Source organism: Anoplophora glabripennis, unplaced genomic scaffold (assembly GCF_000390285.2).
Source record: "Anoplophora glabripennis isolate ALB-LARVAE unplaced genomic scaffold, Agla_2.0 scaffold184, whole genome shotgun sequence".
Lineage (NCBI taxonomy): Eukaryota > Metazoa > Arthropoda > Insecta > Coleoptera > Cerambycidae > Anoplophora > Anoplophora glabripennis.
In genome coordinates this window covers 315,103-334,079 of record NW_019416285.1, presented here as the reverse complement: position 1 = coordinate 334,079, position 18,977 = coordinate 315,103, and the positions used below count along the sequence as shown (strand labels likewise).

At 36.9% G+C, this 18,977-nt stretch overlaps 1 protein-coding gene across 1 annotated transcript in view; it reads right to left on the bottom strand.

The window, feature by feature from the left end:
- The window catches only part of LOC108910107 (supervillin), a 78,738-nt gene that overhangs the window by 34,369 nt on the left and 25,392 nt on the right, over nucleotides 1-18,977 (bottom strand). Inside the window, exons 3-5 of the mRNA XM_023457424.1 lie at nucleotides 17,273-17,498; nucleotides 5,831-5,972; nucleotides 1,007-2,786 (exon numbers count right to left, since the gene is read on the bottom strand). Of these exons, the coding sequence (XP_023313192.1) occupies nucleotides 1,007-2,786; nucleotides 5,831-5,972; nucleotides 17,273-17,498 (2,148 nt within the window). The remainder of the gene's footprint in view (nucleotides 1-1,006; nucleotides 2,787-5,830; nucleotides 5,973-17,272; nucleotides 17,499-18,977) is intronic.

The following is an 18,977-nucleotide window of genomic DNA, read 5'->3' as shown; positions in this document are numbered from 1 at the left end:
TTTTTGCCAGCATAATATCGGAGCCAATAAATTTTCAGTGCGCAAACACGATTTTCGACACATTTTGAATAGTATCGAATACTTATTTTTAAGCTGGCGTAGGCTGATCTCCTACGCCAACCGTGACCCGAAATCGCGTGAAATTTATGCCCATTTAAAAAAACAACCGCTCATCTATCACTCCATTAAACATTAAACAAGAACACTTTACTAACCTCAAATGTTTACAACAACAATCGAAAAAAAAAACACACTTTTTCACAGAAACAACCTTCACTGTTAGACATCGACGCACGAACTGAATGGGACGGAAAGGAGGTCTAATTTTAGACCAAGATTTGGCAGCAAAATTTATAGAAAATCCTCAAATTTTAATACGCCGCAAAACACACATATCGATTATAGGGAGCTCATTGCGGTATTGTTCTGTGTATCTTAAAACAATTCGAAACGGGCGTCCGGAAACGTCTAAATTTAGCCGGAGTGCTAAACTCCCAACTGTCTTTCGGTTTATTGCCGTCAGAGTTTATTTTAACAGTCCCTTGATATCGGGACCGAAGTAAATAACTGTACTGAACCTGCAGCTACTAAATGGCTCGCCATCGATAAACGATTAATGACGGTCATTAGAAACGCAAAAAAAACATCAGCGTGATAAATTCCTATCAACCTGTCGGCGCATTGTGACATTTTACTGTCAATTATTATTTGTATCGGTGGGAACTGACAGTAGTTTGATTTAAATAACGGCAAGTTACAAATTCTCTTTGACTGTACAGATAATCTTCTTCAGCTAATTTGTAAAGATTCAATAGCCCTTGAATTGACCAAAAACTATTTCAATTCCAATTTCTGAAAGATCTTGGCGCTTTTTTACAAAAAAAAAAATGTTTTTTATTTTGATACCAGCTCAGAAATTTTATTGCAAGGTCGATGTTACACCCTGGATATTCCTAGATTAATCGGAGACACTGTGAAATAAAATGTTTCAAATGAATTTTTTTACCTAGCTTCCAATTCGTTTGATGTGACGGGTTGCGTGCGATACCTGTCGCTGTTCCTCTTCAAGCTGGTCCTCTTGGGAATGGCCCCCGTCGACGTCTTCTCGAAAGACATCACCAACTCGTGAACGGACAGGGGCCTAGGTTTACGTAGAAGTCTATCCTCCTCCTTGGTGTCTATTTGCAAAGAAGCAACGTTGAAATCGGTACAGATCGTATGGGATCTTCTGGAGGGCTTGTATCTATAAGTTTCCTCGTCATTCGAGTTGCGCCCTCCGCAGAAAGACAGTCTTGGTCTGGGAGATTCCTCTCTAGGAAAGGATTGCTTGAGGATTGGCCTAACTTCGCATTCAGTCTCGACGTGCTTGAAAGCGCTCGGTCTGGGCTCTTGGCCTGTGTCTAGAATTTCTCTCTCCAAAGAACTCTTGGGTAACTTAAGGATAGGCTTGGGTTTCTCCTCGGAGTCGTCGGTTTCTGTACTCGATTTCTTCTTCAGTATAGGTTTAGGGGTCTCTGATGAGCTCTCGCTGTAGAAGGAATGGTCCTCGGAAAAGCTTTTCTTCTTCAGTATAGGCTTGACAGGTTCACCGTCCGATTCCAAAACCATTTCCGCACCGCCGGCCGCTGCTAATATGACGGCGGTGGTAATTGACACGTGCGGTGTACTACCGGTTGAGCCAGCGCTGCTGGCACCCGAACGCCTTTTCAAAATGCTCTGTGGTGAGTTCAAGGAGAGATCCTCGTCCTCGTTCCTCGAGGTCTTCCTCTTCAATATGCCTTGCAGTGGCGTTTCAGGAGACTGCGTTCTCGTGAGTTCTTCAAGGGAAGACCTACGCCGGTTCTTCAAAATGGAGCGAGAGTCGGTTTTGTTGGCCACGTCGGGGCTGCAACTGCGGTGCCTCATGACGGTGGATTCATCGAGGCTTCTTCGTTTTTTCAAAATACCCTGTTTGCGTTTGGTCGAAGTCGGCTCCACCACGCTCGGAGAGAAAGTGACTGGCGGCGTGGAGGAATGCAGACCGTCCTCTAGTTTACTGTGGTCATTCTGGGACACCTTTCTCTTCAATATAGAAACGGGCCCAGCTGAGGAAATCGTAAGGGGAGTTGCCGGCTCTATGATAATGGGCAACGGTTCGTCGGCAGACTTCTTCTTTAGTATCGAGGACGGCACCGACTTTTCTAGAGACGGCGATTTTCTATTCGATCTACTACTCGGCCTGTCTATCTGCCTAATAAGGGGTTTTCTCAGTTCTTTCTTGGGAGATTCCCGGTTCTTGTTCGCCAAACGCTCGACTCTGGCGAGGGTCTGCCTGGTGAAAGCTGTCAGCTCTTCCATTCTCTTCGCTATGTTCTTACTGCGGTTCTCGTCGTTGTCTGATATTGAGCTAACCTTCAAAGGTTCCCGGTTCCTTGTATTTTCCTTGATCGGCAATTTAGAAGACAGATTTTCTAGCGATGGGGGGTTGAGCGTTCTGGGGGATGACGGCTTCTCCTTTGGGCTGGAGGTGACAGAGCGTTTGGCGAAGGGCTTGTATCTTCCCATTTCGGAGAAAGCGGGACTGGCGCCTTTCCGGGCGTTCTCCATGTGAACACGCAAGTCGGACTTCTTGGGAGTGGTTTTAGACGTCGGAGACGAGGCAGTGATCGGTGATGTAGATGGCTGAGATATATAAGAGGCAGTGAGGGTCATATCACTTCGGGTTTTGTCATCGCCGGAGTCCTTGGACTGTTCTAATACCTCTGGCGGGAAGAAACGACGCCGGCGTCTACGGTTCTTTGGATCATCTGGAACAAAAGAAGAACTCATTAGGTCTAGGCTTGGTTGGCAGCAGAAAGTAACAAAGGATGTTATATAAACATAAGTCCATTTTTTTTCTCGGAGTCACGCCGGTCCTAAAATTGAAATAATGAAATTGTATATTGCAATAAATCTTCAACAGTTATACAAATATTTCACTTTAACAGACTTAAATTTTATGAATTATTTAGCTAATGATATGACATCAAAAATTAATTAAGGTAACGGGATAATAAATAAACGTCTTCTGCTGTACAATTTGCATACTGTTGCCTATCTCCTTTTTTACACCAAGGTCTTGAGTTGTATTTGTGAAACGTTATTTTACCCAATGATGACAATTATACATTATTTTTATTAGCAGCAAATATGGTAATTTTAAATTAGATGCGGCAATAATCTGACCGCGTTGTCATCACTCATAATCACGAAGTTGACCTTTGCAGGATAACGTCCAATAAATCTGACGCGCCGGGAGTCCCAAATGAAACAATGAAACATCGCCCGTCGAAATTGAATCATTACAACCAATTTTCGGAACAAAATAACGGGCTATTCTACAGCACCGATCTTAACAAATTTACCTTACTTAGGCCCTCCCCAATTGACTCTAATTATCCTTTGTGTGAAAATGCACGCCTGCCCCTGTCACAAAAAAAGTTTGTTAAATTGGACTAACGCCCGTCGAAAGAGGTACAGGTGTAAATTACCCCACAGGCCTGCGGAAAAAGTAAACTGCGCCTTTCAAAAACATAAAATAACATTTTATAGTATTTTTCTGTTTATATTATCTTTTGTAAGTAGGGTGTCATTGACAATTAAGTTTTTCTCAACAAAGAACAGTGTAATGTAAAAGTTGGAGCTAGATACGTGTCAGTGGTATTTGAAAACTAACAATAAGTTTGGTGTTGCTGTTACAACGTACTTAATTACTGACAGTTATTAGAAAATGTGACGATAATTAATTTGTGTTGTTAATCTGCGCACCACAGGATGAGGGCCAGATAAATTGCTTCATAATTTGTTAAGCTAATTTAAAAATATATTGACGTATTTATATTTTTCCACCAATGACCAGATTTATTGTGGGGCAATTTGCGCGTGTCCGCCCAATTTGTAATTTAACAAGGAGCGGTGGGCACTGAAATTTCTGATGGATTCGTCGGGGCGAATTCAACAAAGCCCGTCGAGCAAAAAGTTGTTTAGCTGTTGTATTTTTTATCGGCATCGGAGATTGGAGTGTAAAGTCTGACTGGGCGGTCGCCATGGCAGCAGACACTAGAAGGGTACAATACAGGTGAACGCTTCTACGACAGAGACGTGGAAACATTGGAACGTTTTGAACTTGGCTCCCTCGGCAGGTTGTAAATTTTAAATAACCCCGCCGCGCCAGACCGGGGGTGGGGGGTGTCTTATGAAAGTCTGCGCCCCATAAAACGTGACTTGGCTCTGGAGAATGATATTTAAGGTCCCTCCAAGGTTTCAAAATGTTCAACAGCGACGGAAGGGGATGGTTTTAGGAGTGAAATATGTTTAACTGGAAATTATATTACTACATGGAGATAAACTGTAACACTGGAATAATATTTCTTTGATTCAACTAAACGTAAACCTTAAATTCACTGAATTTGTAGGAAGGCAATCAATTTAGAGGGTATGTTTTTAATCGTCGAAAGACAGTCCGAATAGAATTAATAAATCAACCATTTATAATATTTAATTTAAAAATATACTACAATAAGTATGTTGCGCGCCTCTAGGCACTCGTTCGTTTAATCATGCTCGTATTGTTAGTTGCCTACTCAATAAAGTACTGCAGCTGTTGAATGACCAACCGCTATTTACATAAGCCGTAGACTTCGCGGAATAACTTGAACAAAAAAACATCTGTAAATGCAAAATATAGTTGAACCACAACCTGTTTACATAAGCTGTTGTTGTTGGACCGTGCAGAATCGAATGAATACATGCACATAGGATGTGTGTTGTGTTCAGACATAGTATTACTGATTACTAAATAAACATATTGATTATTCCTTTTACGATTCCAGCTTTCTCAGTTTAGCTGTTAATGAAATACAATGAATATATTAAATTTGGCTGCAACTGTGCTGTTTTTGAACACATCAAAAGACGAATTCAATTTTTACATGAAATAATATACGAGGTACTTTTGACATATTAATTATTTTTTAAGTGCTCGTAATATTCCTCCTTTTTTTTCGGTATACAGCGATATAGTAAGAATTGGTGTGTTCAACAGTTATTGCACCATCTCATATTCTGATATTCTATCTACCCACGAATTTTTGGCACCGCTTTTCAGAACGCTCTGAATAACGTAGTGTTGTATTTGTTCCATGTTTTCGAAAACTTATCGAATGATTGAAATTACAACCTTAACGACCGTGCGACGCACAAAAGGGCTCTGCATTCTGTTGCAGCCATTGAAAATCGACCTCCAAAAATTCGTCTGGTATGTCCGGATTCCGGCGAAATACCCCCCTTTGAAATGGTAATATCGTCGACTTATTTAAACGCTTGTAAATTAAACGAAGCCTCGTTGGAAATTAAATTATCGCTGGAAACGGTTCAGCGTTGGTGCAGTATGGAAAACGATTGAGCTGACAATGCAGGCGAAGGTTTCCTCCGTTGCGGCGACGGCGGCGGTACTATTTAAATGAAATTATTGATGCGACAATAATGCGTGATTCATTTTTGTTAGACGACGGGCGAAATGCACGTTATGCATCAGTAATGACGAGACGTATTATTTGGTATGAGTCAAAAAATTTACGTGTAGGTAAATACTGACCAACGTAGACGCTATGTTTGTCGGTTTATCATTGTTTGAAAGCCATTAAACAAAAAAAACACACTTTTTACTGCGTGAATAAATAAGTCGTAATCTGTACAGAACCGTCTGCTGTATATAGCAAAACAGTTTATTTTTAGAACAAACGGATAACCTGACAGCTACGTCTGTGTCCCATTAAAATAAACAAACAAACAAACGGGGGGGTTAACGTACCACTGAAGTCCGCTGGAGGAACTTCTTCCGAGGTTAGTGAACGATTTAGGTTGGACTTCCGTTTGCTGCTCTTGTCGCGTTCCACACACCGGCTTCCTAGCGATCTCGGCTCATTTCCGTTTAGCGAAGATGTGGGAGATTTCTGAAACAAAATAGTTAATCAGTTAGCGCTAACGAGAATCCGAGGAATATAAATTTTCAACTTAAATAGTCCAAAAATTGGAATTGCGTAGAGCCATAACATTTGAATTAGGTGTTCTACGTGCTAGTTATTCAAAATTTCAAAGAACGAAGTGTAGAACTCGCTAAAAAGTAAACCAAAACAAATAGACCGTTAGCTAGCGCACATGGGTGTGGCGTCATCGAAAAATGTCTGGCATTTTGAGGTCTGAAAAAGGTAAGTTAGTTAATGAAAATAAGGGTGGCTTTAAGGACCGACCCGTGTTCGAAAGTTTGGAAAATTAGTTTCCTTTTGCATAAAATAATTCGTTTTTCACTCATCTTAAAATGTCTGGCAGTTGATGCAAAAATAGACATTAATAAGTACCTAACAATTTTCAAATGCCAGACGGTTTTAAATAGCCGAAAGGGTGGTTCATAGGGGTGAACTTGCAAGAAGAAAAAAAAATCATCGTTTACTTTTTGTCCGGCAATCGAAACAGTGAAAATTTTTGTTATGAAAATGATAAAAATAAATTGCCCAGACGGTGTCCAATGTTCGGAGTCGAGTTTCTCTGTGGAAAATTATGTGAAAATTTTTAACATTTTTCAGTGATCACTATTTGTCTGGTATCTCGGGTACTTAAAATTAATACCCATATTTTTTGTCACAAAAAATTTGACAGACAAAATGGAAAAAAGAAAAATTGTGCCAGATAAAAGAAAATTCGTAAAAAATATATAAAGTTTAAATGATTTATTTTTGTCTAGCATTTTGAACTTCAATTAAAATACGCGTATAAACACAATACAGGGTGTTAAAAAAAGAATGAATTGGAAAGTTACTAAAACATTAATGAAAACTTTCGGTTTTCTGTTTTTTCTATTTTTTTTCTAATTTAAACGATTTATTTTTGTCTGGTATACACGTCCATGAGGTCTGTAAATTTCGAAAAAAATAAAAATTTTGAAAATAAGTACATACAATTTTTTTAAATTTCTAAAAAAATTTTTTCTCGATATTTGAATTTAATGTAAAATTATAAAAAAGAGGACGCAATAAAATTTTTAAATTTAAAAAAAAATCCTTTTTGTTTCAAAATTGAATTTATATGCAGAAACTTTGACGCAGCGATTGACTAGCGAAATAATTTTATAGAAATCCATAAATAAGACCCAATTTCTTCCAGTTTTCGATTTACGAACCAAATCAAAGCAAAACTTAGTATTTTGCGGATGGTAACAGAAAAAGAAGTTATTGTTGTTTGTTTCACTTGTGAATACGCTAACCGGCTTTAAGCAATAAAAACAGTGTCCCGTTACTTGCCGTTTTTAAATTTCGCCTTTCCACGAAAAGCTATTTTAAAATTCATAAACGGAAACTTTTTGCCAAAGAATATTAAACGACGCTGACAAAGTTGGTCCATAAAAAGTTAAACGCTTTCAAAGTTCCGCAAATAGTAAAAACAGTGGTTGGACTACAAAGGGAAAATCGTTTAAAGTTTCTGTTTACATTACGTACGCGATTGTTCCAATATTCTGTGAAGAAAAGCGTGTCTTTGTTCGGCGGGTCGGGTTATGGGGATGAAAAACATTCAATTTTGTTGCAGAATTTGCACTGAAATGCTTTTATTACAGTTTTGTTGATTCCAACGGTGATAATGGTTCCAAAATAAATAAAAATGTCGAACAATTTCACTCGAATCTCCGATTTATGTGACTTATCCTTAAAGATAGGACTAGAGAGGAAAATTAAACATTTCAAGCTCACAAATGTCATTAATAAACATGTCTACACCTACCGACTAACTCATTATAAGACTTTTGCACATTTGAAAAACGTTTTCATGATAAGAAACTAAGTTTTCGTCGATTCATTCATTGCATAAAAATTCTTATTTAAATACTCTGATGGTGATTTTAGCTAAACCAACAATTACCAGATCAAAGAAACCCACACCGCGAACTCCTCTGAATATCAACAAACGCCACAGCAATTAATTTCCATAATTGACTCCTCGCTACGAGTAGCAAATTGCACCATTGTGTCTTCCATAGTGCAGCGCAGTTGTGTCTCGGGAAAAAAAGGAAAAACAAACGTCGGACTCGGGCTAATTTAATCTAAAAATAAATCGCATAATAACGCTCGCGCTCTTCCACGTTTAGCGACCTCCGCAGATCTCATCTGCAAAGAAACAAAAACTCTAAAAGAGTCGGAGGCGATACCCTGCGAGAGCGCGAGATGGTTAAGAGGAACTGGCCTAGGGAAACTCCCGTTCAATGTTGACAATGGTAAATAGTAAGGTTGTCCCATAAACTTATCGAAAATTCCTTGTAATTCGTACACAAACTAAAATTTAAAAGCAAATTACAAAATGGCACATAGGTATAACAATAATGAACCTATTTATATGTTGTTAATCTACGGCGAATGCCAGCACAACGCTGCACAGGCATCGCACTTTTAGACGAGGTTCCACCCGTTTTGTGAATATTTTTCTATCTCATGCTTGACGAAATAAATTCTACGAGATCACGTGCAAGAAAGTATCAATCTGCAGATAATTTATCGCACTTGAATTGATAACCTAAAAACAGTAATAATGATAAAACTATCTGTGTTTTAAAACTCAAGCATTTGCTTTTGCATTTCGTTATTTTTGGTTAGTTTGTCTGTTAAACAACAAAAAAAAGGTGTGATAGACTGCCTATATACAGAGTGCCCCACAAGAAAGCACACGAGGGGATATTCCTTCGGTACAAATGAGCAAGAGAGTTTATTTAATCTTAGCTCAAAAATGTTTCCGAGACCTTCAAATTTTTTGAAAAAAATAAAATACTCAGGTTTTATATAAAAAAACACCTACTTACCCACTTGGTTATTATTATTTAAGATAATCTCGAAAAGAAATACAAATACAATAACCTAAGATGTCGCTAGTACACAATTCCACACAAAACAAAACTGTATAATGACTTCGCTTGACTAAAATCAATATGCTATGAAGTTCCCACAAGTAATTTTTTAAGGTCCAATTATCATGTGTAAATATTGTCTGATCTAAAGTAAACAAAATAATAATGAACAAAGTTTTATCTATATTTACAGACAATACGTTGCCACCAATTTTAATCGAACAGTTTCAGTTTAAATTAAATGTATGCTGGGCGCCAAACCGATATCAATTGGAAAAACCAATATCTTCAAGGTATGTACCAGGCTCGTTCGCTAAGCAGCTACTCGGCATTGACATATTTGAAAAGCTTGTTCTCATATTTATTTAGCCATACCCATGTACAGGTCTAGTGCAACTAAATGTGGAGGTGGTAGAAATATATACGCCCAATTGAAGAATGCGAGCGCGAGGAAACGAAATACAAACACAGCTGCATTGGGCCACTGGGCAATAAATCTCAGCTGTTGACAAATTGCCCAGCAGTGCAGTGCAGCAATGCCGAATTTGGTGTGATGATTCGGGTAATTTTAATTTATTATAGGAACCTTCTATTAATCGTTGATATTACAATTGCGAAAGGGAGAAATGATATTATTACAACATGAAATTTCGAAGACCTTTTGAAACGGAACTAAACGAAATTTACCATCAATATAATAAAACTGTTTAAGGACATAATTAAAATAAGTTGTTGGCCAAATGAACATGTATGTAATATAAATTTTCCACACATTATATACAAATTATTATAATTTTATTGCAAGGCGTTCTTTTTACATGTTCAACTGACTTCGGAAAGACTATAATATAATTATCTAGAAATATGAAAAGTACAAATTATATCTGAAAGATTTTTATATATAGGGCGTTTCTATCTCGGCGGTCAAATTGGAGAAAAGTTAATTTGTGTGTAATAATTTGTCGAAAATATTTTTATCTACGGTCGTGTAAAAAGTGACAGTTCTATTCACAATTTACATTTACAGTCAATAAAGTGTTGTTGTTGGAGACCTAAGGGTAGCCTAAAATCTTCGAGTTTCGAAGTATCCTTTTCTGGGTTTATTTAAAGAATACAAATTACATCGAAATAAAAAACACACTTTTAATTTTTTTTATTTTGACTTTCTGAAACAGTCTCGGAGGAAGGAAAAATCATTAACAGACGCGCCTGCTCACGGGTACCGCAAACAACGTATATTTGGTTCTCATTAAAGTAGGATGGTTTAAACATGAATCCGGGATCTAATCTGCTAATCCAGCTCCAGCTCCCGTCAGACAGAATACGCGAAATTACGGAAATGACACGTTTATCTAGTCTGATCTAAATAAGCTGCGACGTTCTAACAGACAGCTCACGTGATTATCTGGTTGCCCCAAGAATACCGTTCGACAGCTGTTAATTCCCGTCTTTCACATTAAAACCATTTCTTGTCGTAGTTACATACTTAACTACATACGTTCTAGATGCAAGTGTTTAATGGATTTTAAATTTAATTCTGGAGAGCGTAATTTGTGGGGATTTCAAATTTGTTAATTCTATTTCAGTTAAAAAAATTGTTTTATGGTAGTAAATCATTCTTTAAAACACTTGTATGCTTATTCAGGTATTTCTTTAATCCATAGGCGAGTCGTTAGAGTTATTTTAAAGGTTACAAAATACCGAACAAAAAGCCGAGTCTCCGAAATAAAATATATAGACAAACGTTACTTTATTAAAATTCTGGGAATTATTTCTAGAACCCCCTGTCCCCTATACAGGGTGGTTTAGTCACAATGTCATTAATTTTAAGGGAAGAGTCATGATTAAACTACACAGACGGATAACAAGGTAATAAAAAGACGTTTTGAAAGTGTATGTCTATTTTCACGTCAAATATATCCACTCCACCAATACTCCGCTTCTCAATACAGCGATCACGAACACGGTAAGCGGTACGAAATAGTTTAAATGGGGGCAAAGTTGCGTAATCTGGGAGCCAACATTATGTCTCTAAAAAAATCAAGGCTAACATTATTAGTTTCCGAAATATTTGAAAAAAAAACGAAATTTTGGAAATAACACTTTCTCATCGTCACTTTTTGCACTCTATCGAATGGCATAATCAATTTTTATATGTAACGTTTCGTCTCTCCAGGACCATCACCAACTTCATTTGTTTAAATACGACCTTAGAAATTTTATTACATTTTTTTCAAGCCTTCATGACCCCCAATATTGTACTGCCCCAGCGCGAATCAGATTCAGACGTTTTATCTCGAAAAATTAATCTTCAGTGTATTCGTTCCAAATTTATCTAAATTTTTTATTTAGATTTCTTTGTTTATAGAATTATCGTACACTGTAAGTGTCGTTAGACCCTGTAAAATCCATCTAGTTATTTAAACTATTACCATCACTATTTGGTCATACATAACTCATCCGCCTCTATACAGGGCGTTTATATTTTTTTTATACCTAATTAAAACAATTTTTGGAACCCCGTAAAATGATACGCTCATGGAATTGCATTTCCCGCACGCTTTATCCGTCGCACGGAGAATCAGAATCAGACCCTGCCTATTATTTTAGAGTGCAAGTCGTAAAAATCACCAGCATAGTGTTGCAAATATCTTTTTTTTTTTGTCATAAAATGCTAGTGACGAATTCTGAAATACACGTGACTAACCCGAGTTTATATGAAGAGCTACACGCAAAACGAAAACACATTTTTACTGCCACTTGGGGTCCTCCGTTCGAAAATGAAATCGAATTTTCAGTGCGACGTTTCGTCCTTCAACAACTGTCGATTAAATTTTATTAAATATAAATCCATTTAGGTACACATCACAGCTAGTAAATTCATCGAGCTCGAACTTAAAAACTTTAGAATGATCGTCATACCTGTTGCGAGAGAAGCTCACGGCGACTCCGTCAAGCCGTATCCTCTTAAGTCGAATCCGTCGCGTTCAGCAGGAGCACCGCCGCAGGTTGCAGGGGCAGATAGTGCAGGACTGGCAGGAGCGGGTGATTTAACGCCCGTAGACTTTTACAGCGCCGGTGTAAAGGGGCACTGCCCGAGTGACCATCACGGACCGCTGGGCAAGTGACCTGTTACGCGTACCGCCGGACAATCGATGGGTATGCGTGTTTTGACCGCGGGCAATGTTGGGTCGCATAAAACCGTGCGAAGAACGCGTTGTTTCTGCTCGACATGCGGAGTATTTCGTAAATAGTGTCTAGAGACAGCTAATCCACTTTGCTTCGAGGCTCCCAGTATACGCGTTTTTCTTAATGTTTAATAGAAAAATTTAAACTGATAGGTTAGAATTTTCTGCATCTCCCAAAAAAAAAAAAGCGAATTTTGGAATTGGACAACCACTACAGGCGGATTTCGCTACAGAACCTTGGCGGACTCATCAAGGACTGGGATCGAACGTCGACCCTGCCTTGCAGTTCAGTAACCAAAGACGGAAACTCTCAAGAGATGTTTTTTTTAAGCTACATTGTGGTTTTGGCTGCTTCAAAATTCGTGGCTAAAACAATATGTTCACATCTCCCAGGGTGCCTACAGTCGGCAAGTCAATAATAGATCTGATAAATCGTGAATCTACAATGGAGTTCTTTTTAAGAAAGAGTTCTTTCAGAGTTCGAAACCAGTTTGATCCGCCGACAGGTGCTGATTCATCCCACACGCAATCGACTGGTTGCCCGGCCGTACAAGGAGTTTTATCTCTTGTAAAGTAACAATCAGAGGCGGCCTTGGCAGCCACCGACCGCGTTCCATTTAGGGCCCAATTACAGTAACTTATTTCAGCGATATAACGAATCGGGTGAACTTGCGTCAGCTGAAGCGAAAACTGACTTTTGTAATAAACAATCTAACGGTGCTTAATTAAACCTTCGTTTTAGCGTTGGTCATTTACATAAAAAAGCACAAACTATCTTCTAAATCTATAATTAGGGGTGTGTAAATTCAAATAGTTTTATTAATATAAAAATTGAAGGGACACAGCTAATAACAAATATTATAACCTTATCAGTTGTTTATCGGATCAAATGCGATTGATATACACAAAGTTTTACAACCGCAAACCGTCATAAAATTTTCTCAACAGATACGAATTAATATTTGAATCCTCTATAGACTAAGTAAAATGTGAATGTCGGGACTAGTGCCAAAACCCGTAAAATATGACTGTTATTATTACATTATGGCAATGCTGACTAATTCTTACTATCGGTTGTTTGGGTGTTAGTCAGCAGTTGTTATTAAATATACGTTAAATTTAATGCATTTCTATAAAATTTAATTCGCTTTAGCCAGTTGATAAATGAGTATATCTTTATAAAAATCATAGTAGGTATGTATCTCGTCACGATTTGTCTCACAAAAGATGTTATTAATGAATGACGTTTTCATTAGACGACTCATTTCAATTACATTTTTTGTTCGGTGTTCACATTATTATTCTGTTGAAATTTGATGAACTATGAATTTATCTTCGTAGTGAAGGGGGACATTCCAGCATTTATCTAATTGAAAAATCCGTTCTCATTAAGAAAAACTTCTTTTATTTGCGTTTTCTTTAATAAGGAGTTAAATTGTATAATAAAAATCGGAATTATCTTTAAAAAAAATGAATTCAGATCATCCATAGCATTAGAAAATCTTAACTTTTGGGAACACAATATGAACAATTTTCGAGATATCAGTCTTGGTTGTCAATTGGGGATTTTCAGTTTTAAATAAAACGATTTATAAATTGCATAGAACAACAACTGCCTCTGGCGTTTCTTGTTAAGAATTTATGGATACACAACTGTGTCACACTGTTCACTTTTCATCGGCCACATGTTACATTGAGAAGACGTGTAGGATCGATTTCTTTATAAATTGCCACTTTAATTAAACCCGTTAATAACAGCAAAGGCTTTTTCTAAACTAATATGGCGCAACTTTTCAGCCGCGATACATCGAGTTGAAGATTTATGTTACTTATTCGGAGCACTTCTCAATTAATTGATTGAAGCGGCAATACAAACGCGTTTATTTCCACTCATTCCAGTAAGTTACACGAAATCTTTTCACTGTTCCGACAACTGTAGAACATCGACTAGAAAACATTGGGAAAGCTTAATTCTTGCAAGTCATTTATCAGTAAGTACAAGTTTCATTAATTTGAATTTGAAAATAGGAAGTACAATTTTATGGAACTGCGATTGAAAAAAAAATTAATTAACCCCGTCCGTCAACTAGAAGTAACTCTGCGCATGACGTGGCATTAATTAATATTAATGAAAATCTCACAAGCCCAATTTACCTGTTACGCCGTATGAAACTTTAATTGAACATTATAATAGCATATTCCCGGTAGCGACATAAACTTAATTAATTGTTTGGGTAATTAACAGCTCTTCTGATGATCGTCTGGTTGGTAACGCGAGTGTGAACGAGGTGTACGACGAAACTCGATGCCGATATACTGGAAATCTCATTAAAACCGAATTAATTGCTACAGAAAACGAGGCAGAATTTCGTACCATTATGAATTAATGTGCTCCCAATCAAGATTTTAAATCTGCAATTCGTATACAAAATTATGGCTACCGTTCGCGTAATTCAATGCTGGACGGGGCAGTAGTCCGCAGCGTAGTTGCTTCCCACAAAATATTTTAATTAATAACTTTTATAACTTTAATCATTGTTCGCTTAATAAACTTACTACAGCTTGAGAGAGAGATCTCATTGATGCACCAATGCAGCCCACGTCTTCCCTAGCAAATGGCGATGTCAATAACGTTTGTGGGGAAAAAAACTGGCCAATTAATTTTCGGAACGTGATCGGAAACGAATAAATCACGTAAGGTGAGCTCACAATAGCGTCGCTGTTGAAAAGGTGTCTCGCCTACTTGAATTGATTTACATTCCAGATAAAAAGTAGGTTGTCTGCGGCATTAAATACGCGTTAAAATGTGTTATTAAAGAAAATCGATACCGGCGCGGTTTGGTTGGTCTGGGGCCTTGACTGGTTTTGTATGCGTACAGGTTTGGCATACTTTTCAGAAAGGGGCATGTAAATAATATCCACTTATTTTTAATACCTGATTGACTGAAGATATTGCCTATAATGATTAATTAGTTGATATTGTTATTTATTTAATAATACAGTGCTATAAATCAAAGTGTGACTGAACTGAATTGAAACTCGCATAGTATAAGTTAAGGTTTTGTTTTTTAAAAACATTTTCAATAAATGAAACAGATGAGTTGTGTCTGACGGAAAAATTTGATCTCGGAAAAATCCGGAAAAACTGAAGAAAATATAAAAGGTTGTAGCTACTTATACGCTTCCCAATATAAATAATTATAACTATATTTTAAAAAATAGTGCCCGGAAGAGAATGGATCATACTTCAAGGATAGCTTCCTGAGATGAAAATAAACCGATTTAGATCAATTTTATTTTTTTAAAAGGTCATATTTTAAGGTATTTCAAGGAAAGGCTCTTTGTGGGGTAATAGAAGTTGAACATAAACTATTTTTTTGAAGTATCATGAAAGAGTCTTTCTGTTTTAGCCATATTTTCTGTGTTGGTAGAAATTTTGATTTGCTTCCCATATTCTTAGCAACTTCCACATTACATTGAAGTGTTACAAGAAAATTACCTTAGGAAATTAATTATGTTTGTTAAGCCTGTAGCTTTTTAAGGAAGCAGAATTATAGTAAGGTATCTTGATCTAGTTCGGTTTATTTTCATTCAAGGAAGCTACGCTTGAAGATCACCACATTGGCTTGCAGGCTTCCTTAATAAACCGTCAAAAAACATATTTACTGTCTCAGTGTGGGATTTTATTAATTTATGTTTAGAGTTTAGTAGGCATATAACTGTATCAAATGTTATACAATAAAACAGGTGTATATTATCTAGTTCAAACTTCAATTGTAACACATTGTCGACATGGCACACCCATTTGCCTTAACCTATACGTTTACTCTACGTATTTACATTTTTGCAATTAAATTCGCATTTTTCCACAAACACACATTTATTTATTTATTTCAATCCCAAATTTGGATGATTTTCAAAGAGCTGTAACATGGAGGGAAATGATCGCAGAGAGAATAAAAAAAAAGGAAATAAATCAATGTAACGAGTAATTTTTCAGTTTTATATATATCTTATGATTACTCAAAAACAGCTGGCGCAAAAAAGTTTTAATTTCCAAATCCGAGAACTAGGAACATGAAGCTTCAATTTTTTTTATTTTCTAAGTATCTCTCTCTTTGAAAATCGCCCAAAAATTTTAGATTTTTTAAATGCCCCTCAATTTTTTAGACTAGTGTATATGAATTCAAAACGATTAAGTAACTGTTAAAAACAATAGGAATTATAGGTTTTTTAAATAATTACTCCTAAAATTGTACTGACATAAACGATTCTAACGTCTATGAATTTCTATAAAATGGTGAATGCGCTAGGGGTACATCATATTGTAAAAATAGAATCTGAAATGTTTTTTATATACACTTGGTATTATTAGGAATTGATGCAAGAGAAGTAAAAGTCAAAATTAATGATAATCATACATACAGCGCGAATATAAAAAAACGTTCCGAGAATATTATAATTTATAAATGTATTTGTACATATTTCCTTTTCATTCTACACAAGTACCTACACTTTTCTTGTGATTTGCTTATTTCAGGGCTTAAATAAAACTTGTCCAGTCGTAGATATCTACATCAAATTCTATAATATCTGCACATGTAGCCGAAACCAAAAAACGTAGATACACACACATTCATCAAAAGACAAGTAACGAATTATTACCCATTGTTACGCGAGAATATTCCGATCCTACGAGTATTTAATTACAGCAACCAATTAATTTCAGCACATTGTCTGTTTTACACATACGGCAATTAATTTTACTGTCATTGTGCAATGTATTGTAAAATAAATTGCTTGCTTAAAACAACAAACATCGATAATTCGAAAAATGAAACGTCGTTTCTTAAAATTCATCTCACTTTCGACAAACTACGAAGTACTAGGGCACGAGAAAGTTGCTTTTTATGAAAATAATTATTGCGCCTTCCATAGCTTCCATCTACTTGAAAATTCACATACTACATAGCTATGCAAAAGGTAAACTTGTCGAAACGAAAATGTTTAAATTTTAAAATACTTCTCTTAACTTGACATAATTTTTCGTTTCTCTAACATCTACTGGGTGTTTCATTTTATTGGCTACATGCAATTTCAAAATTTATGTGAAATATTTTGGGATATTAGTGCTTTGCTTCGGTTTATATTTAGGGTTCACTGAAAGTTAAAAACTCACCTCCGAATTGCTGACCTTCAACCCCCGGCCCTGGGGGGCGACGTCCTGCCCCGAGAGGGCGGCCGCCCTGAGCTTTGACGCCCTGGTGGGCCGCGGCCCCTCGGAGCTGCTGGACGCGGTGTCCTTGCTGCGCGTCCTGGTGGCTATGGGGGTGTCCTCGTGGGTGCCGTACTGCGCGGCCAGTTGGCGCCTGCGCTCTTCCTTGTAGCGTGCCACGCGTTCGGCCCTGAGGAAAAACCAGGAAACGACCATTAAGGAGGTGTAGTGTAGCAACTTTTTACGAATACGGCTTTCCTACGGTGTGCTGCGAGCCGAAGTTTCAGGAAATTACACTCGACTGTTTATTATTTGCCAAATAAAGTCGAGCTGTTTCTAAGAGACTTGATTTTCATTCACAATTTTCAATGTAAGCGGAATTCTAGGAGGTAGTTAGTGTACAGTGTAACATTTTGACGCAACTGGTATTGTTTTAGAAAAGAAAGAATAACTTTTTACGAATATAAACAACAGTACATGAATATGTAGTATATGTTTTGCAACAAGAGATGAAAATGTCGGTTTTTTTCGTGGTTTATTATTCCTATGACACATACGGATGCCAAAAACTATATAGGAGTAATTATTTTGGAAGGATATATAAAAAAAATCGCTAAAAATGTGCAAATATTTATGTGTTTCATTGCGAGTTTTCCAAACGTTCAAGACTGATCCTTGTGACCACTGTACTATTATTTAATTTATTTTTTATAGTTTGGCAAAACCCCGAAATAAAGAAAAACAGTTTAAGAAATGCCAGAAAAAATACTTTCAAACAGTTATACATTATTTTTATCTTAAATTTTTATCAAATGTACATATTTTTTTCGGAAAATATCATTCACGTTTCAGAAAACATAAAACTGACTGCAGGCAGTTGTTGCTTTTCGACGAACCCAATGGTTATTTTGTCTGAAAATACTTTTTTGGTACTGTTGATAAATTCTGAAATATATTTGGCATTTCTAATATGAATGATGAGTTAGTAAATTTAGATAATAGCTCTTATAACCAAGAAGGTGTTTCTGAAAAGCTAAATTTACGTAAAGTCGACGTTTCGTTCACTCAAACATTGTTAATCTTGCATTAATACTTATAAAACTAAAAATCACAACACAAACTTATCTTTGCATGTAAAGTATTGCAAAAAATTAAAGGGTCAAGAATTTCCGAAATTTTTCCGTGATTTTTGAGACTGTATTTAGGTGAAAAATGGTAGTATCGGGAATTAAAAAAAAGGATTTTGAAGCTTTAACATTCTAGTTTTTAGATCTTTCGGTCGAAATTCATGGATTTGGACATTTTTTTTTTTCAGCTAAGCCATTACGTGGACCAGATGTTTATTGTTCAGCTTGTTTATTCAGCTTCAATTATCTTTTTTTAAAATTTCGATATAATCATTTTTCATCGAAATATCGGACTTTTAATGGAAAACGATCCTTTTGTCTTCAATCATCGATATAAGGGCCCTAGCCGGCGGGGCCCAGCCAGGACAAAAGGAGATCCCACAAAGCGCCTACACCGGCCGCATTTGCGGTCGGGGTAGACGACGGATGGGGCCCACCTACGAAGGCTGTCCAGGCCTACACGAGATGAGGCAGGATAAAGAGGGATAATCCCCCTCGATCCCAAATCATTGAGGCCAATTTCTAGCCATAGAATAATGGCG